The 26,062-nt window shown below is 40.5% G+C and overlaps 1 protein-coding gene across 5 annotated transcripts in view; it reads left to right on the top strand.

Annotated features, from left to right (window-relative positions):
• The window catches only part of LOC118404830 (regulating synaptic membrane exocytosis protein 2-like), a 186,015-nt gene that overhangs the window by 128,023 nt on the left and 31,930 nt on the right, over window positions 1-26,062 (top strand). For 2 of the 5 annotated variants that reach the window (XM_035804195.1, XM_035804196.1), the window contains exons 13-20: window positions 16,356-16,509; window positions 17,325-17,423; window positions 18,479-18,661; window positions 20,872-20,994; window positions 21,444-21,643; window positions 22,068-22,197; window positions 22,493-22,590; window positions 23,415-23,581. In XM_035804195.1, coding sequence (XP_035660088.1) covers window positions 16,356-16,509; window positions 17,325-17,423; window positions 18,479-18,661; window positions 20,872-20,994; window positions 21,444-21,643; window positions 22,068-22,197; window positions 22,493-22,590; window positions 23,415-23,581 — 1,154 coding nt within the window. Of the gene's footprint in view, window positions 1-16,355; window positions 16,510-17,324; window positions 17,424-18,478; window positions 18,662-20,871; window positions 20,995-21,443; window positions 21,644-22,067; window positions 22,198-22,492; window positions 22,591-23,414; window positions 23,582-25,111; window positions 25,136-25,933; window positions 25,958-26,062 lie in introns of all 5 variants that reach the window. The other 3 variants (XM_035804192.1, XM_035804193.1, XM_035804194.1) reach the window with 3 other exon arrangements.

The raw sequence follows: 26,062 nt of genomic DNA, 5'->3' as shown, positions 1-26,062 counted from the left end.
CTCTTTGGAGACAAACCACGTTCCGAATATTTCGTATATATCCGGATAATTTCAGAAGTCCGGAACGGGACCAAATAATTACGTCTCATATCCGGATTTCCAGTAATGGAACGTGTTCGGACTCTTTGGATACAAATCACGTTCCGAATATTTCGTATTAATCCGGATAATTTCAGGAGTCAAGAATGGGACCATATAATCATGTCGCATATCCGGATTTCAAGTAATGGAACGTTCTAGGACTCTTTGGAGACAAAACACGTTCCGAATATTTCATATTTTCTGAGCGCGTTCGGGGCTATTACGCCCCGGAAAGGTTGCATAAACTTAAGATATACTGAAACATCATAGGAACAATACAACACATTATTTCAGAATATCCAGTAACTTTACGATCATGCTAAATACCTAATATTTAACGTTTCCTGTCCGTTTTAACCCCGAAAATGCTAACTCGGTAAGGCTACATTTTGTGAAAGCTTTTCAAAGACTTTCCTGTATAAATCAGATGACACAAGTATCACAACAAATACATTATGTGGAGGAACAGATCATGTTAACGTCAAGGGGCAAATCAATATGCATTTGTCTCTTAGTCTTACCAAGGAAGTTTTAGCTTACTACAACCTCATTGGTCTTCACAAAAAGTGAAGCTCGAATGAAGCCAAAGTTAAACAGTTCACTGTCAGATCCAATAATATCAAGCCCAAGTCAATAACATCATAACAAAACTGATCAGTTTAAATGTACAATATCAAATGTACAGTATCCGACACAAGTCTAACGTTATAAACCATACAATCAATATTCGTAGTATAAAAATGTCATTACGAAATCAGTACGACAGTCCATTTTCAAGTCCTCTATAAGTCCGTATCGTGTTGACTGTGGAATCATCGTCCGGGGCGCCCTCTTCTGCGTCTTTGTGGTAGTGGACGATCATTGGCGACGGAAGATGCTCTGGCAAGACCCCGCAATATCGACGGCACGTCTCGAGGACAGTCCGCTCCATTGCATAGTCCAGGCACCGTCCGTCTTCAGAGTAGAAACAGTTCTGGCAGGATACAACGGCACCAGGCACAGACTGCCGTAAGTGTTACCAGGAGGTAGGCCTCGGTCGTCGGCATGGCAGGACAGGCGATTGGCAAACAGAGGCTCAGCGGCTGGAATGGGAAAAAAACGGCTAGTAACAGCCCCGAACCCATGAACGGTACATGTAAAATTATTCAAACAACACGGCCATAAAAATCACAGCAGGACAAGACGGGGACAAAGGCAGGAATCTGGAGTCGGCTATCATCACAGGGCGCGGGCCACACAGATGGCACAGATAAGGACCCCCAGAGAACGAATGGAATTTTATATGCACACAATCACATTGGTCCTAGTGAGGAGATTACAGTTTCTCCTTGGTTCTATTAAAGATTTAGCCAGCCAAAACAACAGGACAGGAAAGTTTAGAAGCAGCCGTTACGCCCTAACTTACGGCACATACAGCACAAAATAATATGAGAATTTAACTAACTATGGAACGGGCAATTTGTAAACAAGCCGGGGATGTCACGCGGGGGTTCCAGCTGAAAGAGAAGTGATCTATCATACAATAATCTTTACAAAGAGATCACACTACTAATTATTAAATACACAAAACACTAGGAAGGGATAACAGACATTGCTGACAGACATATACGGAACTAAGAACGGTAACTGCTATGTATATACAATCTATGTACTAGAGAGCTACACTACTCACTTCTTGGTCCGGTAGCGGCTAGCGGCAGCGGCAACTGAGATTCAAATCTAGTTTCAAACCTAACTGCTGTCACCAGCTGGTCTACTATTGGTCTAGTCAAATCATGTGACTTCCTAATATAGTCTTGTTACCTAAGGACTCCTCCAGATGGTTCCAAGCAAGTTAGTGTCATCCATCATGCCTGTTTCACGAAAACACATGGCATTGTGCATTTTTTTTGTGAATAAATGCATCATGTACTTACCACTTTCAAAGTTGTACACAGCAGCAAACGCTGTGGCGCGGTGTAGGCTGTTATCTGCAACGACTGCCCCAGTAGGCGCACCGTTGACATGCCAACGTACTGGTCTGCTCGGCACTTTGCACAGCTTGCATAACCGCTTTACGAGTAAAGTTGCCTCGTGATATTGTCCGGATATGGGCCATTCCCACACAGCAACGCTGGTATTCAATATCATGAGTGACTTTTTGTCATGATATTGTCCGGATATGGACCTATCCCAAACTGCACCGCTGGTGTGGAGTGTTTTGACTGAACTTTTTCAAGATATTGTCCGGATATGGACCTATCCCAAACTGCACCGCTGGTGTGGAGTGTTTTGACTGAACTTTGTTCAAGATATTGTCCGGATATGGACCTATCCCAAACTGCACCGCTGGGGTGGAGTGTTTTGACTGAACTTTATTCATGATATTGTCCGGATATGGACCTATCCCAAACTGCACCGCTGGGGTGGAGTGTTTTGACTGAACTTTATTCATGATATTGTCCGGATATGGACCTATCCCAAACTGCACCGCTGGGGTGGAGTGTTTTGACTGAACTTTGTTCAAGATATTGTCCGGATATGCAAAGAAACAATAATACTTGACTCATAATTGTTACCATCGCAAAGATTGCTTTCTGTGTCATTTGATTGTAAATGTCGATGTCAGTATATTTGCACATGTATATGGAAGCTTAAGCTTCAATTACCAGAAAATTAAAGAGTAAACATACATTGACATCGGGCATACTCGTTGTAGAATAAAAACACATATACAGAAGCAAAAACGTTAATGACGTGTATTTGTCAAGATAGGAAACCTTTTTAAGGATACCCAACAAAACAATCTCAGATTCATGTATGACAAGAAAAGTAATTTGTTAACCATTAAGTTTTCCGAAAACTGATCTCTGGAATGTTTCTGTTTTGGACATCTGTCGTAAATGGAACGGAATATGAATTCGGAAGGAGCGAAAATTTCGGCAAAATAATGCAGTCTTATTTGTTCAGATGCGCAATAAAACAATCACCGATTCACAATTCACGTATAGAATACCTTTATCGGTAACGGTCAGAATATGCTAACTTCGAATCTGTCCTAAAACTAATCCATGGAATATCTGTCGCGGATATGTCTCGTAAATGGAAAGAAAAGAAAATAGTATGAATTCGAAAACATGAAACGTCCCTGACACGTATTCGGAAGAACGGGAAATTCTATCCGTCCGGGCTTGTGCTGAAACATTTCATGACTCATGATATTCTGAGACATAATGAATTGAAAATGTCATCTGACAATGGCCCAGAAATAATGCACATCATGCTTCGTGCAAACTCCTAATTTGTCCGGGTATTCCTTATCGAAATATATGGACCTTGGATATGTAAAGAATGTAGAACATATCACGTATTCGGAGGCAAGAAACGTCATTGGCGCGTATCTTGAAAAGCAGGAAAGTCTTATTTGTCCGGATACATAACAAGACAATTCCTGACTCATGATATTTCCAGACATGGGAAATATTGAACATCGTGCCCGGACACAGTCCGAATATTTAGCATGTCCAAAAATATGTCAACTCCGACTTTGTCCGGAAATCACACCCTTTCGCACAGTGATAATCAGATCAACATGGCCTAAAATCAAACCTTAGAAATTTCATATATATAAGGCCACACCAATTTAATTTCTTGGTTCACGGATTCGCTCGCTCCTTTTTTTTGGAAAAAAAAAATAAAAATAAAAATTACCACTCAGCAAATTTTCACCAGTAATGAAACCATTCACCAGCTTTCTGGTGTAGCAAATTGGCCTTTATATTATAAGCTATTTAAAGTGTGGGTACAAGTGCTGTTACTGTACAATAATAGTGTTTTTGTACTTTTTTCAAGCTGAAAACTTTTTTTCTTTATGTTTTGGATTAGCCGTTACCTTTACCCCAACCATTTTACAATTTTTATTTTCATTTTTATTTCGCCCTCTCGCTCCATATTTTTTATGAAAAAATCCGTGAACCAAGAAATTAAATTGGTGTGGCCTAATGCATGTTGTCTGGGTATTCATTTCTTTTATTATTCTTGAATTGTTGCTTGCATGTTTTAACCTTTAGAATACTATTTTAGGCACCCAGAATACAACAGGATCACCAGTGGTTGGTTTATTATATAAGCTAGGGAAATGGATTTGGCATTTGTTGACAGAGAACGTGCGTGACATTCTTAAATCCCAGCCACAAGTCAGGGCACCTAACCTTTTCCTGTACTTAGTTTTGTCTTATATTAAATCTACTGTTGCTGTTCACCTTTCCCTTTGTGGCTTTACCGATATAATAATGACATTTTGTAAGCCTACTTTGAGGTGGTGCCTAAGGATATGTTAGCATTGACCTTTGCCTTTAAGCCAATTGCAGAATCGCCAGACTGATACCTAAATGTATTTTGTATTCTTTTCACAATCATGTACTGTGAATTCATTTAAGTTTGCGAGGATTTAATTTTGCGATAGCGGGAAAAAGGACTGTTAGCAGTGGTTTCAAGTTTGCGGTAACACCATGCACTGTAGTGTCTTACTGCCATGGATGAATGTTCGCGGTGGTTTTAAGTTTATGGTGAAGTGGCCGCCGTGTATTCCCTTGATTCCTTACTTACTTTTCCTTCTTCTCTACTTCATGTTTTCTTCTACCTTCATCCTCTACTCTTCTCTATTTCTATTGAATAATCTATCCTCATTGATTCTATCTTTTATCTTGATTCCTCCCTTGCTTCTCCTTCTCTACCGGTACTTCCCTTCTTCCACCTTTTCATGTTTTCCTTCTACCCCCATCCTCTTGTTTTCTCTTGTATTTCTATTGAGCTTTCATCCTGTACTTGCCCTTGCTTTCTCTTCCTTCTCTACTACCTGCCTTCTTTCTTTCTTTTCATGTTTTCCTTCTACCCCATCCTCTGTTTTTCTCCTCTATTTCTATTGAACTTTCATATCTTGTATTTGCCCTTGCATTTTCCTCCTTCTACTTCTCTACTTCCCTTCTTCCATCTTTCCATATTTCCCTTTTACCCCCATCCTCTGCCTTTCTCCTCTATTTCTGTTGACCTTTTCTGCTGTCTTTATTTGCCCTTGGCTTGTTCCTTGATTTCCCCACACACCCCTCACATTTATTTACAGCCAAGACAGACAATATTACATGTACCACGCTGCCTCCCTATATACCCATTCTTTCTATTTAATGGCATTCTCAGACATGTAATATCGTCCTTACATCAATCCATATCAGTCATGCATACAGATGGGACTTGTGGCCATACAACTCATATGTCGCTAGCTGTAAGGATATATACCAGTCATTCTCAATGAAGATGAAGCAAGGGGCTAGCTAGTGTTATTGCAATGTGGCTTTACTACTGCTAATGTAATGGGCCCTAGCACACTGTCACCCCTACTCTTCTTGATAAGTGTGTTGGGTTCTTTTATGTGCCTAAATCTTCCTCATACACAGAGGCACGTTTACGAAATATGGATGCTGACAAAAGATAGTACTTCATGTTATCAGAAATGACTCTTTCCAATGTCAGACATTTTGAATAACTTGTGTATGTGTGTAATATTATTACCTGGATGTCTAACTTTCATCAATGCTTTAGTGCTGAAAATGCCCTCAAGTTTTGGGGGATTTAATTTTGTGGTAAGAAATAAATGGAGTGTTCACGTATGTATATAGGTTTAAAGTTCGTAATTCCGCGATAGTCACCTACTGTACAGCAATGGTGGTTTTTATTTTGCAGTGAAGGGATAACTGCAAAAATGGCAACCTAAAACCACTACAGAATTTACAAGAATTACCGTATATGATTTATGATATGTTCTGGCATGTATTAGTGTTTCAATGGGCAACTGGGTCGTATCTTCGTCTGTACGTCGTTAAAGATGTGACACGATAAGGCTTAAGATATAGCACAATGTAGCCCAGGTTATGATACTGTTGCCAAGAAGTCATCACACTGGTATCATATTTCAGGTGTCCTATCGCCTGTGATTAAGTTTGGTGTCAAATGTCGTCACAATCACTACCCCGAGTGCGTCAATGGCTACATCGTCCGCATGGCAAACAGGAATGGCTTGGCTTGTCAACATGGCACCAGGGTTCTAGCCACCATCCGTCCTTTGGCAGAATTTTGAGCTGGGTACAGACGCCAGCATCTGTCCTTCCGTCCTTTGACAGAATTTTGCAGCTGGTGACGGGAAAAAAAATTACCCATTTCGCCCTCTGTGACGAACAAAAATGTAAAGATAAAATGAAACTGTCTCTCTTGTTTAATTTTCAAGCAAAACAGATGCTGTTGAACAGCTTAATCAACCAGCAAAATTTTTATCTCAAATGAAGGAAATAGTATTTAAGAGGATCTAAATTTCAAAATTTTGAAAATTGAGGGGACGGAAAATGATTTCAGGCTAGCTACAACCCTGGTATGGACAAAAATTTTGCCCATTCCATCCTCTGTGACAGACAAATTCAGCATGTAAAGATGTTGATTGAACCAAGCTGAGTCTGCAAAATAAGGGAAATAGCATTTTAGAAGGTCAGATTAAAAAATTTTCCTGGGGGAGCATGCTCCTGGACCCTTTTGGACTTTTATTCAAAATCCAGGGGACAGAAAAAATTGTCAGGCTGGCTGGAATACTGCAACATGCGATCTGGAAACGTATGTGACAAACTAGATGATGGCATTTTACGACGGTAATCAAAATGTCTACGCCGTATGGGTTTCCGCATGTTTTTTATTGAGTTATGCAGCACGAATTGAAATGCTATCAATTTTATGCAAAGGTTTACCGCGAAGAGGTATAAGGGCAACCTTGATTTGCTGTAACTACACTAGGAAATGTTATCACTGTTTTATAGCTTAGTCATGTGACTCACTATATAGAGCTGTCAAAGAAGGAATGTTTTATCCTTGTGTGCAGTTGATTGCAGGAAGATAGGAATATGGTTGAGGCCGGAACTTTATACATTGTATTTAGCAACACTGTAAAGTTCAATTGTAGCAATGTCAGCCCCAACCTGGACTTGTTGTATGGGATTGCATTATATTTATTCATCATTTTAGATGGTGACGTAAAGGCCACCCCTCACTTCAGGAATCTTCAAGTTTAAGGCGTCACATGTTTATGTTAAAGAAGCCAACACATATATCGAGTAGAGTATATTCCTCTACTCTGGTGTCCTCTGGTGTGCTTGACCAAACATGCAAGCCGTAGCATATCTGCATTGTACAACTACATGGAACAAAAAAGTGTCATGCTTTCCTGTTAGTCTGAGGTTCAACCTTTTGATCAGAAAGATGTACATAAGCATGTAGTGGGCTTATTTTTAGTACTAGGTAAAACACATTTTGCAATAGTGATGATAACTTTCTATGCCTCTGATTCAATGATAATAGTTACATGTAATTTGCAAGTTCTTGCCTAAAGGCTGATTGCAAGGTAGAGGCATAGGAGACATACATGTGACAAAGACAATGATTGACATTATTGGAAAAAGAGACTATACTCATTAAGTGCTATTGTTGGCTGTATCAGGTTTGGTTTGGCTTCTATTTTGGAAGCAGAGGAGTACAGTACAGACATACATACATAGTACATCTGGTTTACACCGGTGAGGTACAATACATTATACAGTTTTTCCAGTATGATCTGTCTTTCGTGGAAAAAAGCCCTACTGTTTGATTCTACGATTTGCAGTTTGAGTGATTTTTAAAAAAAAGTGGCTGTGAAAATTGGGATAGGTTGTGATGGCTTCTTTGATTAATTTGGTTTTTCATCGTGATGGAACAAAATATAGGGAATAAAATGTGTTTTGTCTTCCACTGCTTTAGACGTCAATAGACATTTCTTGTCACTTTCACAAAGTACTGTTGAATAATTCAAAGAGATGTCCCTTGACAGACTTTAATGAGTATCCCTCTATTGCCATGTAACTCTGTATGGAGTGGACATTGATTATTGATACCAGGAAACCTTGAAAGTTGCAAACTTCAGGAACAAACTCAAGGATTTCCATTCAGTGTGTCAGATTGTGTGGCGTAATCGGCAGTGCTTTGGGCTCAGGCCTAAGAGGTCCCTAGTTTGAAACTTGCCATGTCACCAATCATGTGTGGAAAAGCACTTTACGCAACTGTCCTCACTTCACTCAGGTGAAAAATTAGTACCTAGCTTTGGCTAGGGCCATCCCTTGGATAGGACATGTAGGTCCGTGTTCAGGGAGAGCCACACCTCGAGCATGTTTAAGAAGCCAGCACTTATCAAAAAGAGTAGGGGTCCTTCCCTGTGTGGGTGGATCAAACCTGAAGTGTGGTCTCTTGGTTGACATCTTGCAAAAGGTGATAGTCACCTGTTATGTCAAGCCTTCCACAAATGTGGTAAAACTGAATGAATGAAATAGATGAAATCGTTATCTACAGAATACCATCTAAGTGTGGTTAGTGACGGCCTCTGGACGGGAGTTCAAATCCTGGCTGTTGTTACTTACGGGACATGCATGCTAGGATTGCTACCAGAAATAGTTGTTGTATTAAAGGACAAAATGTTAAGCCGTAGTCCACTGTTCATTGTGCTTGTCGAAAAGAGGTAGGTCAGTTTCCCCAGTACAGGAAACCTGTGAATACTGTAACGCTGGTTCACCTTTATCCGAGGGTGACTTATATCCGTTGTTTCTAGAAAAAGTGTATTTGGGGATATGAAGTCTGGACGGTAGTTTCAAATCGGAACATTTTGAAAATATTGCAAATCTTAAACCACAGTCCGCAGACTTAATACTCCAAAATGTGCTGTTCTTAAAGACAACGGATAAAGGTCACCCCGCGGACAAAGGTGAACTAGCACCACATGGTGTCTGTTGTCTCTGTCATAACCATGATATCACTTTAAGTCCTTTTTGTTTTGTTTTGAAGAAAATATTCATATGGAGTGTGTAAATGCACCATAAAACAATATAATGACTTCAAGTTGATAGTTAGTTTAAGAGTGATGCGCAACGATGAGCAAATCCACAGGGTGAAATGATGCGTGCCAAATGGCCATGTTTGATAATGGAACCAACCCTTGGGGAGGGGGCCTGGCCTTTTTCAAACAAAAGAGGGTGTAAGATGCATTCAAGGAGCAAGACGGAAACTATATTAATAGCACTCCATAATCTCATTGTTTTGGCATTTTAACCTTATCCAGGGAATGCTCTAGTAGTCTTTGGCATGAGATTTGTATTGGTTCTGGTGTTAGGCAGTAGAGATAGTTAAGAGCAGTCCATGTGAACTAATGTTGTAAAGGTCACAAAATCACATTTGTTGTGTGAGTGAAGCCAGCGTGGATGATGGAGAGAAGCTTATAGAAGAGCTGTGCTATGAATGGGATGAAGGAAGGGAATAGGAAATCAGAAAGCCACCTCCCAGGGTCTTAAGATAAATACTAAAGAATCTGCATCTATCCAACACCCCAAGTTATGCATTTACCCATATCCTGTGTGAATTATGCTGTGATCAATGTAACTTTTTTTTTAACTTGGCACTAAGTGAACTATAAGTAATGTTTCTGTGAAGTTTGCCTCACTCTGTGCTTTTTCCGTGGACAAAGTATTTTATACCAATGCCTACCGCATGAAACTAGACCTAATAACTTTTCGATATCGAAAGGAATAGAAATGGCATCTGAAATTTTCGGTTTCCTGTGAAAATCATAAGAGGCTGATTTTGCCACTTTATTTAGTATCCTGTTTTCAGGCAAAAAAATACAGGTAAAAATGCAGAAAACATGACCTCCAGTACCATTATTACAGAGTAATAACTGCAGCAAATTGAGCAATATTTGATGGTCACCTTGCAAAAATCAAACAACAGCGTCATTCGTAAGAAATGGTTGCTTTGAAGAGGAATCTTTCATGAATAACAAACAGAAGATCTAGCTATATGTATATATATATATATATATATATACATAGCCTAAGGACATTGTCCTTTTCATGTGCCTTCCTTTGATGATAAAATACTCTGATGAACTAGTTGATTAATTGTGGGGCCGCGTAGCACAGTGGTAGTGTATTCGGCCCGTGACCGAGAGGTCGCCGGTTCGAATCCGCCTGCCGTGTTGCCGGTCTTGTGCCCTTGGGAAAGGCACTTTACACGACTTTCCTCACTTTACTCAAGTGAAAAATGAGTCGTCCCTCGGATAGGACGTTAACGGTGCACACCCCAGTTCTTCCGCGACCGGGGTCCGTGGTAGTCCGCGACCAAAAAGTGACGAAAGGCTTCCAAGGGCCCATGTTTGAGTTGACATTTCTCATTATTTCCTGCGAAATGACATTAAACGGTTACATTGCTGAAAAGCGTAGGAAATGGTGTGTTTTTGGTGCAAATTGTGTTTTGGTCCGCGCGTTGCTTCCGCGATATCCCTACGCCTGAATGTAAAGAGGCCGGTGACCTAGATTTACCTCTGTAGCGCTGTGTCAAGCAAAGTTGCAATGCCGCGCGCCGTGGATGATTAAAAAAACTGTAGTACTAGAATTTTCTTTATAATTGGCTGGATTAGTCTTTAGATTTTCCTCTTTCTGGCAGTATCAGTCGTGCTTGCCGGAAAAATCTTCTTCATCTGTTTTATCCAATGCGAAAATGCCCGATTTTGTGCATCATTTTTGACATGAAAATAATGTTTTTTCCCTATAATTTTTCAAAATTAGAGAAGTTGAAGGATCGAAACTCAGTTGGTCTTGTAGCTGAAGGTATATCCTCTCACCCCATATACAGTTATTTTCCTTCAGGATAATTCCCTGGAAGAGATGGTCGCTAGACTTGAGGGTGTGCCGCCTCCATTTGAACCCCCAAATAAACTGGTGTGTGCCCCCTTAAAAGCACCCATCCTGAAAAAAGTATTAGTGATAATAGCCAACAAATTGCATTTTTCCCATGAAAGTGTATAGCCCCGATCGTATCTGACTGAAAAAAAGCCGGATTTCGCAGGTTTTGATATGATTCTACACTGTCATATAATGGGTGGATTTGCCCCCCTCCCACGCCCCCCCCCCCCAAACAAGGTCGCGTAGCCTTCGAAGTGTGTGTGCTAAGCATAGATTGCATAAAACCTACCGAAACATTGTTGTTTAAACTACAGTACCTCTTGGGCACTTTGAAATCGCATTTGAACGTTTCACAATTGCTCCTACATTGAGAAGCAGGCATTTCCCAATGAAAAAAGGCCCCGATGACGTCACTTTCGCACTTTCCTTCCGAATCAAGTGTCAAGTTCGGTGTGGCGCTAGTTCTCGGCCTTAACACAAATAAGTTGCACTTATCCGAAGACACATCCCAAGGCTTCTTTATCTCACCGAGACCGACACCAAACTGTACAGCCTTATCTTAGCAGATGCCCGTTTATACCTTCATAGCCGCAAGAAGTGCAGCACAGACCTCCATCTTTACCAAAGGTACAACATTTAACTTCATTTTTCTACGAAATAAAAGGAGTCTTGCCAACGGAAACGCTTGGACGGGAAAGCTAGGTCTATTCTCTACCCGATATGACCAAAAATTAACATTTCAAGTGCTTTCCGTTATAGCGCGGAACTTAAAACTGCATCGTTGTCACTTCAGAACATAGGCCAGCGGCAGGTATTGTGACGTCACGAACTCAAATATGTTCTAAGAGGTTTACACCGTTTGTTCCAGTCAGAAATAGGAGGAAAGTGTGCTCCATCACAAGAGCACCCCTCTGTCATTCCTTTTCATGGCCATAACTCTTTATTTAGTACGTATTGATAGCCTAAAACCTCTTCCATAGGACAAGCTCATTGTGACGTAATTGCTATTATGCGCATTGAATGGTATACCATCCTGGAGGCGCAAAAACAGCCTTCCGACACCGCAACTTTCAACCACCTGTTACTCGAGAAAGAAAAGTCGCAGACAAGTCAAACTTGGCATGATTATATAGTATAACTTTTTAAAGTCATGGACAATATTAATCATAATTTGCATATATTAACGGTGCACACCCCAGTTCTTCCGCGACCGGGGTCCGTGGTAGTCCGCGACCAAAAAGTGACGAAAGGCTTCCGAGGGCCCATGTTTGAGTTGACATTTCTCATTATTTCCTGCGAAATGACATTAAACGGTTACATTGCTGAAAAGCGTAGGAAATGGTGTGTTTTTGGTGCAAATTGTGTTTTGGTCCGCGCGTTGCTTCCGCGATATCCCTACGCCTGAATGTAAAGAGGCCGGTGACCTAGATTTACCTCTGTAGCGCTGTGTCAAGCAAAGTTGCAATGCCGCGCGCCGTGGATGATTAAAAAAACTGTAGTACTAGAATTTTCTTTATAATTGGCTGGATTAGTCTTTAGATTTTCCTCTTTCTGGCAGTATCAGTCGTGCTTGCCGGAAAAATCTTCTTCATCTGTTTTATCCAATGCGAAAATGCCCGATTTTGTGCATCATTTTTGACATGAAAATAATGTTTTTTCCCTATAATTTTTCAAAATTAGAGAAGTTGAAGGATCGAAACTCAGTTGTTCTTGTAGCTGAAGGTATATCCTCTCACCCCATATACAGTTATTTTCCTTCAGGATAATTCCCTGGAAGAGATGGTCGCTAGACTTGAGGGTGTGCCGCCTCCATTTGAACCCCCAAATAAACTGGTGTGTGCCCCCTTAAATGGAGGTCCCGTGTATGGGGAGAGCCATACCCCATGCACGTTAAAGAACCCCCACACGTGCGATGGTGCGGTGTGCGTTGGTGCAAATTCTTCTGTCGGAAGTTGGTGATTCACTTCAAATCACCCGGATGGAGGCCTGGCGACCTCTGTCTCGTATCAGCCACATGGTGATCTACATCATTCACCCGGACGGGTGTGTCACCCCGTAAGGGGCGGTATAACCCGTCGTTGTGCGGACATGTGCGAACATGTATATAGGGCTCCCTTGGAAATCAGTTACTACGTTAACTGAAGGGACTACCCTAAAAGATCAATAAATAAATAAATAAATAAAATGACCTTTTCACAAAAAGCTACACTACAAACTAGATGTTTTGTGCCGGAGTCACATGTACTGGCCATGTGATAAACACATTTGAAGTCATGTGCCGATCTTATAATATACATGTACATACCCTATTCCCTTGGGGCAGTCTGATATACTCAGTGTAGGTGGACTGGGCTTTGTTGTGTGGCATTTGTGTGGACTCTTTGACAGCTTTGAAATCCGTAGGGCTTGTTTTTGAAGTTTTCTTTTCCTGGAAATCTTAGCGTAGGTCTGTGACTGAAGTTTGCTAAGATTAGTAGAAATGAGAGTCGGAATCAATGACAATGTTGCCCGTTAGCAGTTGTTACATCTGTAGCGGCTGTTATTTGCACTTATTGGATCAGACATGGTGATGTCGGTGAAAATCAGTTACTGTAAATGCATTTAAGTTTGTGGGGATTTAATCTTGTGGTAATGTGACAAAGGACTTTTCGTGGTGGTTTTAAGTTCGCAGTAGCACCATGCACTGTAGTCTCTTACTGCCATGGAAAAATGTTTGTGGTGGTTTTGAATTCGCGGTAGAGAGGTCACCGTGAAAACCCCGAACATTAAACCACTGCGAAAGTTTCTGCAATTACAGTAGTTCAAATAATTTAGAAGTTAAAGACATCGTCAGCATTCTACAAGGAAGTTCTGGCTGGTATCAATGTACAAGCAATCTTTGCAAGGCTACAAACAACTGTAGTACTGCAGATAGTCAGTAGGTGGCATCAGTGTGACAACAACATTTACATGACACCTACATTATGTTCAGCCACTGTGTTTTCTGATGAATTAAATGCTAATGCAAATATTATGAAAAACAATAATGGAAAAAAATGTTGCGCAGTCCAGCAACTTGAACAATTTTGTAACCTGATACTTCAACAATATAGGACACTTCAGGCTAATTATGATTATAAAAATGCTACCGCAACTGTTTTTTGGTTACACACCTATGTTCGCACAAGCCCTAATTCTAAACCTTATGTTGGGGTGTTGGATCGTAGGTTTGTTTCCTTCTACTTTTACTATGTCCAATTTACCATTTAGTGATTACATTTGATCAACTAACTGGCAAATAGGTATATTTTTCTTGCATTTATCTGTTGGATAATATTGTTCTCTACTTCAATAGTTTTGACACAAGCTTCTCTGTGCTTTTTACCAATGTTGAACGTTGTATCCAATACAATAATACTTCATAAAATCTAATGCAAATTGACCTCCGTTGTTAAGGTCCAAATATATTGGCCTTGCATTACCGTTATTGATAGATATCCAATATGGGACTGTATTAAATGATCTATTCCCTAATAACCTCTGACATGTTTAACAATAACCGCTTTAGTAATATATGATGTATTGTCCTGACCACGTTTGTATTGATTTGCTACAAATAGAAAGTCCGCCACAGCAATATTGAATTGACTATTAAGCCTTCGGAATGATAGTCATTTAGTGTTGGTTGAATTAGCTGCGTTCTGTTTATATTGCTGAAAATGCCAATAGATATAACGTCCATATGTTATAGACCATTGAGTTTTTAAAAGTCTTTACTGTATTTAAAAACTACAACAGTTATTCGGAAAGACGTCTTCATTATTGGTGTCTTAAAAATGTGTTGATCACCTGGATTGACCCCCGTAGAAGGGGCAGATGGGATACGGTCATGTGACGAGGCCCTGGCATCACGCCAATGTTATGGCGTCTGGCGGCGTACCTGTTTACGAGTCAACTATTTAATAGTCAAATGTACGGACAGGTAGGGCGTAGTTTAAGTACAGTCTGCTAGTGGAAGATGGGGGGAAGGAAAGAAGGAATGAGAGGAGGATGGAAGGAAAAGGAAGGATGTAGAAACAGCTGGTGACCTCTTGGCTGGATGTCTGGGACGGTTAATGGAATTGGGGAGGGTCAGGAAACCGAGGGTAATGATTTTGCTTGATTGGATGGCAATGCAGATGGATAGTATACGGCCCATATGTGCAAGCATAGAGGAGGGGGTTGGGAACAAAGATGGGCCGTCATTTAAGGCTGCTTGAGTCATGAAATTCTAGAAAGGTTAGCTGTATGTTGGGCTACGGGGGCTTATAGTCTGTGACTGTGTGATTGTATAACCAGTTGGTGGGGAGGGGGGCATGGGGCTTGTATGCAAGCATAGAGGAGGGGGTCGGGAACAAAGATGGGCCGTCATTTAAGGCTGCTTGAGTCATGAAATTCTAGAAAGGTTAGCTGTGTGTTGGGCTACGTGTGAGTCTATGACTATGTGATTGTATAATAAGAAAACCAGTTGGTGGGGAGGGGGGCACAGGGATTGTATGCAAGTATAGAGGAGAGGGTCGGGAACAAAGATGGGCCGTCATTTAAGGCTGCTTGAGTCATGAAATTCTAGAAAGGCTAGCTGTATGTTGGGATACGGGGGGTTATAGTAGGTGACTGTTTGATTGTATCATAAGAAAACCAGTTGGTGGGGAGTGGGGCATGGGACTTGTATAGACATGTCTGTTGTTGTATATATATATAAATGTGCAGGATTCTAACTATCAAAGCTGGTTAAATCTTTATGCCGTATGTAGCATTTCAAATAGAGTTTTGAACAGGTCATCAGGACAATTCATATGGACACTGCACAATTCCATAACAATTTTGTATGTCTCTCTAACTCCATTCACCTTCTTTAAACATAATGAATAGAGAAACAAGATGATATAGTGTGAATGGATAAAATGTTTTCAAAGTCCTCAATGCCTTATGCAGGCTCATAAATATATTCATGGTGAACTTTATGTGTCACAATTAATGACATTTTGATAAGAAAAGGATTATATTTGTAATGTGAGGAAAAGATACTAATGTGCTCATACAAGTTTTCAGCACAGTCAAAGGTCTTGGGGTTACCAGAGCCAAAAAATTGAAGGACCTGTTTTGAAAATAGAACATCCGATTAAGAGGTATCTAACGCTAGTTCACCTTTATCCGCGGCGTATCCTATATCCGTTGTTTTTCAAAACATGGTATTCCAGGATATCAAGTCGACCAACCATGGTTTCAATTTGCAGTATTTTTAAGATACTGCAGTTTAAAACCACCGTCCGTCTGTTTGATACCCCTAAATATTAGTACCCTCTTTTGAAAAAAAAAAACAGATATAGGTTAGTCTACGGATAAAGGTGATCTAGTGTTGCAACTGCCATGCATCATCACTTGATTCAAGGTCCTATTTGATTGATTATACTTATTATTCCTTATTTCACACCTTACATTTTGTGAACTAAATTCTAACTTTCTGTGAATTGTTTCTAGGTGTTGTTGGATCTGGAAACAGCGCCATTGGACGATGAACAACACTGGTACGTGCTTGACCAGCGTAAGAATGCCCTGCCCCCGCCCAGCCCCACACGGAGGAAGAACACCACCCCCGGGCGCCACGCAAGCGTCCTCGACTTCTTGGATGAAGGTGAAGTTTTCTTATGTTAGAAATGAGGCTTAAACTGTTAAAATGTACTTGATACTACAGTCAGATCTGTCCTGGGGGCCACCTCTGCATAATACCCCCTTCACATTAGGCGCGATTCGATCGGACGATGAGTCTGCGAGGTCTAAATTACGAGGAGGCATGACCCTGACGGGAAGGGGGAACTCAGCCATTTCTTCGTCGGCATCAGGGTCATGCCTCCTCGTAAATTAGAGCTCGCAGACTCGTCGTCCGATCGAATCGCGCCTAATGTGAAGGGGGTATAAGGACCACCCCTGTTTAGTGATCCCTTAAATCAGTTTGCCATTGACCTTAGAGTTACCGGTATGAATCCTGCCTGTAGCCACCACATGTCTATTGTGACCAGTGTCATGCCTGGGCGGTGATAATTTTTTTAATATAAACAATGTCCTGGACTGAGTGATAAGTTGCTGGCGCAGTTAGCATTGAAACATGTTTTCTCTGGTAGTACAACATAAATGAAATACAACACGGTGTATTCTGCACGACGCTAGGTTGTAGCCTTCCTGTGGGTTTGATCACCCTCCGACATTCTGCCGTCAGGCAATCTTATACGTGGTCAGGCTGGTACCTCTGGTGATACTGAATACACCGCATTGTTTATTTAGTTACTATGAACCATTAGTAAATTTGTGTGACTGTGCCAGTTGTTTTAAAGCCATCTCAACCAAATGTATCTAGCCTCAATTGTACCCCTCCATGCCATCTCATTTCCCTTTGTACAACCTCATCATGTCTTGTGACTAAGTCATCATCATCATCATCATCATTTCCAGAAGCCAGACAAGAGTACCTCCACCCCCCACCTCCAAACAAAACACCAAGTGACAGTGATATTTCCGACTTTGACTTTGATGTCCTGTGCTTTCCACCAGGTGACCCTCGGTTCTGTCCCCTATAGTTTGTCCTGTCCTGTCTAGTGTGTTACAGCTGACCCATGGTTGTTACAGCTGCCCTGTGGTTGTTACAGCTGCCCCGTGGTTGTTACAGCTGCCCCGTGGTTGTTACAGCTGCCCCGTGGTTGTTACAGCTGCCCCGTGGTTGTTACAGCTGCCCCGTGGTTGTTACAGCTGCCCTGTGGTTGTTACAGCTGCCCTGTGGTTGTTACAGCTGCCCCGTGGTTGTTACAGTTGCCCTGTGGTTGTTATAGCTGCCCCGTGGTTGTTACAGTTGCCCTGTGGTTATTACAGCCGCCCCGTGGTTGTTACAGCTGCCCTGTCGTTTTTGCTGATGAATTGTATTTGTGTCTCTGTTGCAGGGCTCTTAATGTAACTTAATGTGATATTGTTCAAGTCCGTTTGAGTCTTTTCTCAGTTGTGAAGAATATTCTGTGGGCCATCTGGCTCCTACAGAAATAGTGGTAAGTATGAAATAACAGCATGGCTGTCTCGAAGACCCACCACTTCTTGTCAGGACAGAAATTTACTTGTTGGGACAGAAAATGGTTCTCCCCTGCATTCGTAAAAAAATATCTGAACTTCATTACATGAAATTACAAAAAATGTATTTTCGTAAGCTTAAAATGACAAATTACTCAACAATGAAAAGTATCATAACAGGCTTTCAAACAATGACTTCGATAGAAAAAAATTCAAGGAGACAGCCCCATATGACAGGCTTTTAAAGGAGAGTCTTGATGCCCAAGCTGTCCAGGTTACGGACTTTATGCACAAGTACATGTGCTTAACTCTATAAGGATCTCATATGGAACCTTTTATAAGACTAGTTTTCTTGTTTGCCTAAATCATTTATATAATGTGTTACCTCATACACTAGGATCTGTTATAATTTCAGATGTTGACTGGGGTCAGTATTTTTAGATGTTGACTGGTGTCAATTTTTACTGTTTTTATTATGAAAGGTCTTATGCTAGTGCAAGATGGGGATTTCAGTCTTTACCATTGCTAACCTTTGCCCTCTGACCCCACAGCTGAACTGGCCAATGCCGGAATGCGGAGGGATGACGTCAGCATGACCAATTCAGGCTACGGCACCATCATGGACTACGGTCGTAACCCTCACCACCACGCCCGGCGCCGGTCTCACGACATGGACATGTACGGTCCTCCAGGAAACAACAGAAGAGGGCCATCTGGCTCCTACAGAAATAGTGGTAAGCCAGGAGTTAAAACGCCTCTTATATCTTTCAGTGTAGAGGGGCAGTACCCTTTTATTAGTGTCTGTAGCTCCGTAAATCAGGTTGGTAGATCAGTTGATCAATTCTTCGCTACACCCTACCTACCTACCTAGTCCCTTGACCTCCAGGTTGTTGCAGGGACAAGGTAGCCATGATGATAGAGAGTTGCCTCCAAGTTCGTCTCTCCCTAGCCAGGGTTATCCTCTCCTGTAGGCTAAGGGATGTCCAGTTGTTCCATAGCCTTCCTTACACAGCCTTCTTTAATTCTTTTGATGACTAGATAGACTCAATCATGTTCACACATGTTTCCACAAGGGACCACATCCTTGCAGCTATGTCACAAAGCAGCAAGGATGCTTAACTTATCACGTTTGAGAACATTCCAATGTGAAGTAATTACGTCACAATACTATAGGTTAAGTTCAGATTGCACTGACTCTGTCTAGTTCATGTCACACCGATAGTATTTGTTTCATTTTGTATTAATGAAGGCGACAGATGGTCATCGAAGTGTTAACTGAAGAAGGTTGTGTAACAAAGAAGACTTGTTCAACGTGTCTGTAGCTGCTTGACCACATAGGCCACTACAGTAGATGGCTGGTCCACTTAGTAGTGATTAGAGACTGTTCAACTTCTACTTCAAGGCTTTGGTATGATCCAAGCAGGGTGAATGCAAGAAAAAAACTCTTGCTCACCCCATACCTTGATTTTACCCAGATTTATCACAAGGAAGCCTGTCAATTTTTATTTAAAAATTCTTCTCTGGTCCAAAGCATTTGCTGCTATCCAAGTGCATGAAAAATCATGTTTTCCATTAGTTATTGGTACAGTATACATAACCTTAAATCCATGTTTTCAGAACTATGGACATGTTATATCCTTAGAAATCTAGACATAAATGCTCTTCAACTTAAAGTGTTGTGATATAGATGATACCAGATGATGTTGAAAGGATTCAAAAGAGTATAAATGGTACAGATATAACTAACACTGCAATGGTGTATTCAGCACCAAGGAGATACCTATCTCTTATACATCTTCAACCTAAAAGTATTCTAATCAAAATGATATCATGATTTTTTGGATATAAAAGCATTGCAGCCATGTTTTCAGTACCATACCTTATACCCATAAATGCTTCAACATGAAAATATCGTAATTTAGTTGATTTCAGAATTTTTTTAGAAAGTATATCTGGGACTGATGTTTGGAAATCATGAAGCCATGTTGTCATCACCAATTACATCAAACCTGAAATTCTTCAACCTAAAATTATTTCAGAATATTTACAGAGAATATTTATAGGATAATTTACAGGTTGTTTAAGGATATTTACAGAGAGTATTTGGTACAGATGTAAGAAAAACATGGAGTCATATTTTCAGCAACAAGGGCATACCTCAAACCTAAAAATCTTCAACCTAAAACTATTCATTTTTTAGATGATTTCAGGAGTATTAAGTACAGAATGATATAAAAACCCTACAGTCATGTTTTAGCACCAAGGACGTACCTTTTTTTTTTTTCTAGGTAATATTTGCTACCAAGTCACAAACTCAATATTTCTGTACTCAAAATCAAACAAAACATTCATACGAAGAGAATTTAGCACATCATTGCCATCATCATAGGAACCTAAAAAGTACCACAGTACTCATTAAGAAAATGAAAGAGATGCCAAGAAAGTTTGATTGTCTGTATAAGGAACATCTGGGGAGACTAAAGATGATCAAGGAACTCAGAGCTCTATACTAATGTTATTTACATCTATCCATTGCAGTAGTTTGACCGATTTTCAGTTAGAAATGCTGCAGTTTGAGTGCATTGCAGTACCGCGCAAGCTAACCATTCTGTTGCTTATAGTCTTTGTTTTTATGTGGACAAGATGTACATTGGAAAGTATCAGGAATTTTGGAATATGTATCTACATGACATTGTATATCTGTACTGTTTAGCTGGTAAAGTCACCCTTTGGTGTAACACACCAGCTTTTCAGGTACGTGGAGCCAGCTAGTTTTATTTCATCGAACAATCGGTCACACCCTACCTTTCCATACCTGTAAGCATTCTTTATAGCTTTCTGGTGAAGATATTCCTACAGGATAATGACGGAATTCGGAGTGCTTCACTAGTGTTATGTTATCGACATGTATATCTGACTGTTGTTGATGTCTTGGGTTCTGCAGTGAGTAATTTACCAGACGAGTATCCCCGCCCCCACCGCGGCAGCAAGCAGCTGGACGATAACCTGCCCGTGCCGGACCAGATGCCTCGCAGATCCCGCTCAGCCTCTCCTGTCAGTCACACAGGTAACCATGGTTACATACACCTTCTGTTAGTAGAAATTCTGAGACAGACAGAATTCATAGGCCATTTCTATATTTACTAACTCACTCATTTACTTACCATCCAGTTTAGCGTCTGTTGTTCCCTGTCGTGTTGACTTGTAATAACTTATGCAGTATACGCCCTATTGAGTGCAATTCTTTTTCTTTGTCTTCTTTCTCCATTGTCTTTCTTGCAATATTTTAATTGTTGTGAATTCAACATGGGCAATGAAGAGAATACAGTTACACAATGTGTAGATTCACTTATGGAAAACAGTGGTTATTGTATATGTTATTGGAAGATGCTATGTATTCTGCTGGTCATAGATTACTAATATCTCACGTAGCCAGTGTACATATCAAAGTAAATGATTAATAGTATCCAGTGTTCAAGAAATACATGTAGCTTACATTTTTTTCAAATTTCTTAGATTACTTGTATCAACAAGAGCGCCAAGCAGACATGGCTCGCCAGCGTTCGCCATCCCGTGGCTCGGCACGATCACGCTCTCCGGCGCAAGACTGGAGGAGCGACGGTCGTGGGATGTCACCGGATCGGATGATGGGCGGGACGATGGACCACCCCAGGAGGTCACGATCACCTGGGCGACAGTCGCCCTACGCCACTGGGGTCAGTTTTATCATCATCATCATCGCCACATACAAGATACTATAAATGCATTTAAGTTCGCAGTGATTTGAATTTGCCGTAGAAGGAAAAAGGAATTTTGCGATGGTTTTAAGTTTGCGTAGCAACATGCACTCTTGCAAACATTTCTGCATTTTCAGTAGATGATAGTAAAGTGTTACAATTGTGAGGCGCACTGTCAAAGTACTGTACCCATGTTGTAATGCAGAATATAGAAGAAAATGTCTACTAGGTAAATTTGGGAACTATTTTTCTTCACAAAAATCAGTTACAGCATATCTCCACTATTGTTAAGTCATGTGATGTGTTAAGATTACATATACTGTGGTGCAAACAACAGAAACTGAAATATGTTGAGCCAGATGTGACAAATAATATCAAGTTTTGTCTGTTTCTATGGTTACAGCCTCGACGTGGGTCAAAGTCCATGTCCCAGCCCACCTCCCCGACCCATGGGATGCGGGATCTCTCACCAGGGTCAACACCCAACACGCCTCGCAAGCGTCAGCTCCCGCAGATCCCCATGCAGTCGAGAGGTCTGTCTGATAGAAGTTACTATCTACTGCATTTTGTGATCTGATTATAACAACCCTTTTGCATAACACACTTTCTTTGCAAGCACACATAGATATTACACTGAATTGTCTTTGACAACTAACCTTAAAGTTTAACTACAAGCATTGTTCAAAGCTATCTTTGAGAATGCCCTTTGTATAGTTGATGACAATGAGCCCCACTCTTTTAAAAAAACAATATTCTACCAAGTTCTATTCTTTAGTTTACCCCAAAATAGCCAATTTGTAACTCTATGCCTTGATGCTTTTCCTACAGGTCCTCCAGGACCCATGGACGAGCGGACTCGACAGGTGAAACTGAGGATGGACGAGTACAAACGCACCACTAATGCCGGCATGGAAAGTCCTGCCGTGGTTAGTCGCTACAGTTGAAGATTTTCTCTGAGACTCTTATTTTTTGCATTATTTCTTTCATTAATGTTCAAACAACATAATATTATAATTTTGATTTTAAAGCCCCAACATGTACTTAAGTATCTCAGGGAATTCACTGTATATCATGTTTGGGAAAAATGCTAATTGACGACGGGAACAAGCTCCATTTTGTTACTGATTATGTGTTCTGGTTATGTGCATCAATAAACAGTTAATAAGGGTTAGCCACTTGTTGGCATTGCACCTCCAAAACTACTACTACTACTACTACGGAAAAGCATATTAAAAAGTTTTATTTTCTGAAAATGGGATATAAAGAGTGGGTCAAAGATACCTGGGAGTCTGTATTAAACAGGATGTATTTGTCTCTATTGAATCTGAAATTCTTTCTAACCTAGAATTGTAATTTAGATTGTTTCAGGATATTTACAGTGTATAGTTGGTACAGACGTAAGAAAAACACGCAGTCATGTTTTCAGCACCAAGGGCATACCTTAAAATCTTTGACGTAAAACTACATATGTATTATGATTTAGATGATTTCAGGATTTTTTACAGAGTAGTTGGGACAGATATAAGAAACCCTACAGCCATGTTTTCAGCACTTAGGGCATACCGTACACTTACATAGTTAGATATTTGCTACCCAGTAACAAAAAAGTGTGGTGATATCAATTTCTTCTATATCTTAAAATGATATAGTTGTAGTTTGACTCTTCCTAAAAGGCGATCTCTCTCATAATGTTGTACATCAATACATAATATACAAAGCCTCTTGCTGAAGAAACTTTGTCTTGTTTCAGACACGAGTACGTCGGCAGAGCCCTGATGCTGCTTCAGTGGACAGTGACATAAGCGACGTGTCGGAGATGTCACGCGCCAGCACCGTCTCCAGAATCAGCACCACCAGCGCCCCGTCGGTACAGTCTGAGCAATACTTGCCTCGTAACGAGAGACACGGAAGACACAGGTACCTTTCTCGGTGTTTTCTTCAAGAAGCTGCAGACCAAATCAATGGAAACACTTGTTTCTCATTCACATAAACATTCTCATTTTCAAAATTTGGTATTGATAAAGCACTAGCTGAACATGCAATAAATGAACTCAGTGTCAGACAGAAAAAGTGTTGCTTTTGGCATTGAAGGAAGTTTCCTTTATCAAAGCAAACCATTGCTTTCCCTCAAAATCTAAACCTGTACCACTTATTGGGATCTAAAATCTTAGGTGTTTGAGAAACAAAAGTTAACATTGTTTGGTTATTATGATATTAGACTAAGCATACACATTTCTACATGTTGATTGATAAGTTATCTTTAGAAACAAAGCAAGCCAACAGGAATCTTGTAGTGCTCTTACTAACCCTGCTCATTCATTAACAAACTTCTACATAACACTAACCCTCGCGCATTCAAACTGCATCTCCCTTTTCACCTTTGGATCTCTATATGTAGTAAGTCTGGAATGTTGATGGAGGATTGTTCTTGGAACAGAGATTTTGCTTTTCTTAGTTTCCTAACTAACTCAGTGCCCAGTGGTTTTTACAAATTGAAAATGTAGAGTTCCTGATCGTTGTGGTTTGCATTATTTTTGCATGCCTACACATCAGGATTATACAGTTTTAATCATATCATTGTTTGTAGCATAGCATGTGGTACAGCAGTGTCGCCCCCCTCCCACCATCCCCATCCATGAACATAATTGTATGCATGTTTTTTGTCAGTTGATTTGAAATCATTCTGTGCATGAGAGAACTAATCAAACTGCTTGTGATGAAAATCAAAATAGAAGAAATATAGCACCTTAGACATCCATCAAATGACACACAAATTAACTGTGATTGCAACTTTATTTCAACTGGCTTGTATGGTGCCAACCAACCTGATTTTGCATCAACAATTTATACAAAATGTCCGCTGCCTACACGTCATTACCATTGTTAATTGTGCTTGAGTAATGTATGCTTGATACAAAATGCACCACACAGTGTTAGTATTACTTTGAGATTTAGTATTTTCTTATACATCTGTAATGACACAATATAAGCTACATGTAGTTTTTGAGTGTTTCCGTTGCTCTTTCACTGTTGCTATTCTACCCTGGGGGCCAGACTCCACAGGCCAGCTCCCTCCCAACTAATGTCGTCCAGTCAACAACATCCAGCATATTCTGTACAATTACAAATGTAGGCCTCCCCCACTGATATTTTTCAGGTCCTGAAAGTCTTGGACGAATGTTGGGGGTAATAAGGCCACATTAGTCTAATTTGTTGGCTCTCATTTTTTTCCTTACCTGGAAAAATGCAATTATGGAAAAAAGCCTGAGACCCAGGACTATGCATTGGGGCACCCTCATTCAAGGAAAATAAATTAGCATGGCCTGGAAAGAAAAATCACGTCTGGCCCCCAGGGTTTTGCCATTCTGGTGTTGCTTCACTGTCTGTTGCTTCAATGTTGTCATTTCTGCCTCCTCCCCCTGCTTCCCTCCCATGGTGCATCTGCAGAAGGCATGACTACAGAAGTCAAAGGTATTTAATACGTCAAAAGGTCTCAGTCTTGTACAGTTGTAGTGTGTGAAACTGTGAATGTACAATCAGTGACATGTAGTTTATCATGGTGAGAATCGTAAATCCTGAATGTCCAGTCTACAATGATGCAAAGTTGCATGAAAAACCCATACTTGCATCTGATCACACCTTTTTACAGTTGCATATTGATGTGCCATGGGACAGCTTTAGGTCCCTTCTGGCTGTTTTTACACGTGTTCATCAAGGCCCTCAAAATCAGCTGTCTCTTGATATGTGTAATTCAATTGGGAAATGTACCTACCCATCAAACCAGGTATAATACATGCTGAATCCCACTATGACCCTGCTAAGTACATTGTATGTAGAGTGTTCTCAATGTACTTAGCTACCATTTTAGGCATTGTTTGTCTACTTTGCTGCATTCAAAACATACATTTAAGTATTCTTGACCTAATGATGCCAGGAGTAGGTCATATCTATTACTGCTGAACAGTAGACTAGTGTTACATGTACTGGATGTGTCTGTAGACTACAAGTATGTTGACTACTGTTAGGTATGATAGGCTATAGTGTAGTACAGTCTACTGTGCAATCCAGCCTTACAGTATTGTTACACAGTAGAGTTATCATGTGACCATTTCCAAACTCCACCATGTGTAAAGAATTTCTCTGGGGACAGAACTTCTCAAACGTTTTGCTTAAGTACTGCTCTATCTGCATTATATATTCATCTCCTTCATCACTCTTTCATTGTCTCTCTCTATGCTGAACTTTCTCCCTCACTTTCCCTTCTTGCAGTGTGGAAAACACACCCATGCACAGGTACATGTACTTTCACTTCACTCTTTATTCTTATCTCATACACTGCATATACATGACACAGTACATGTATACAATCTTCTTCATTCATCCATCATATTCCATCAA

The sequence above is a fragment of the Branchiostoma floridae genome, chromosome 17, assembly GCF_000003815.2.
Source record: "Branchiostoma floridae strain S238N-H82 chromosome 17, Bfl_VNyyK, whole genome shotgun sequence".
Classification (NCBI taxonomy): Eukaryota; Metazoa; Chordata; class Leptocardii; order Amphioxiformes; family Branchiostomatidae; genus Branchiostoma; species Branchiostoma floridae.
This window is presented reverse-complemented; position numbering and strand designations above follow the sequence as displayed.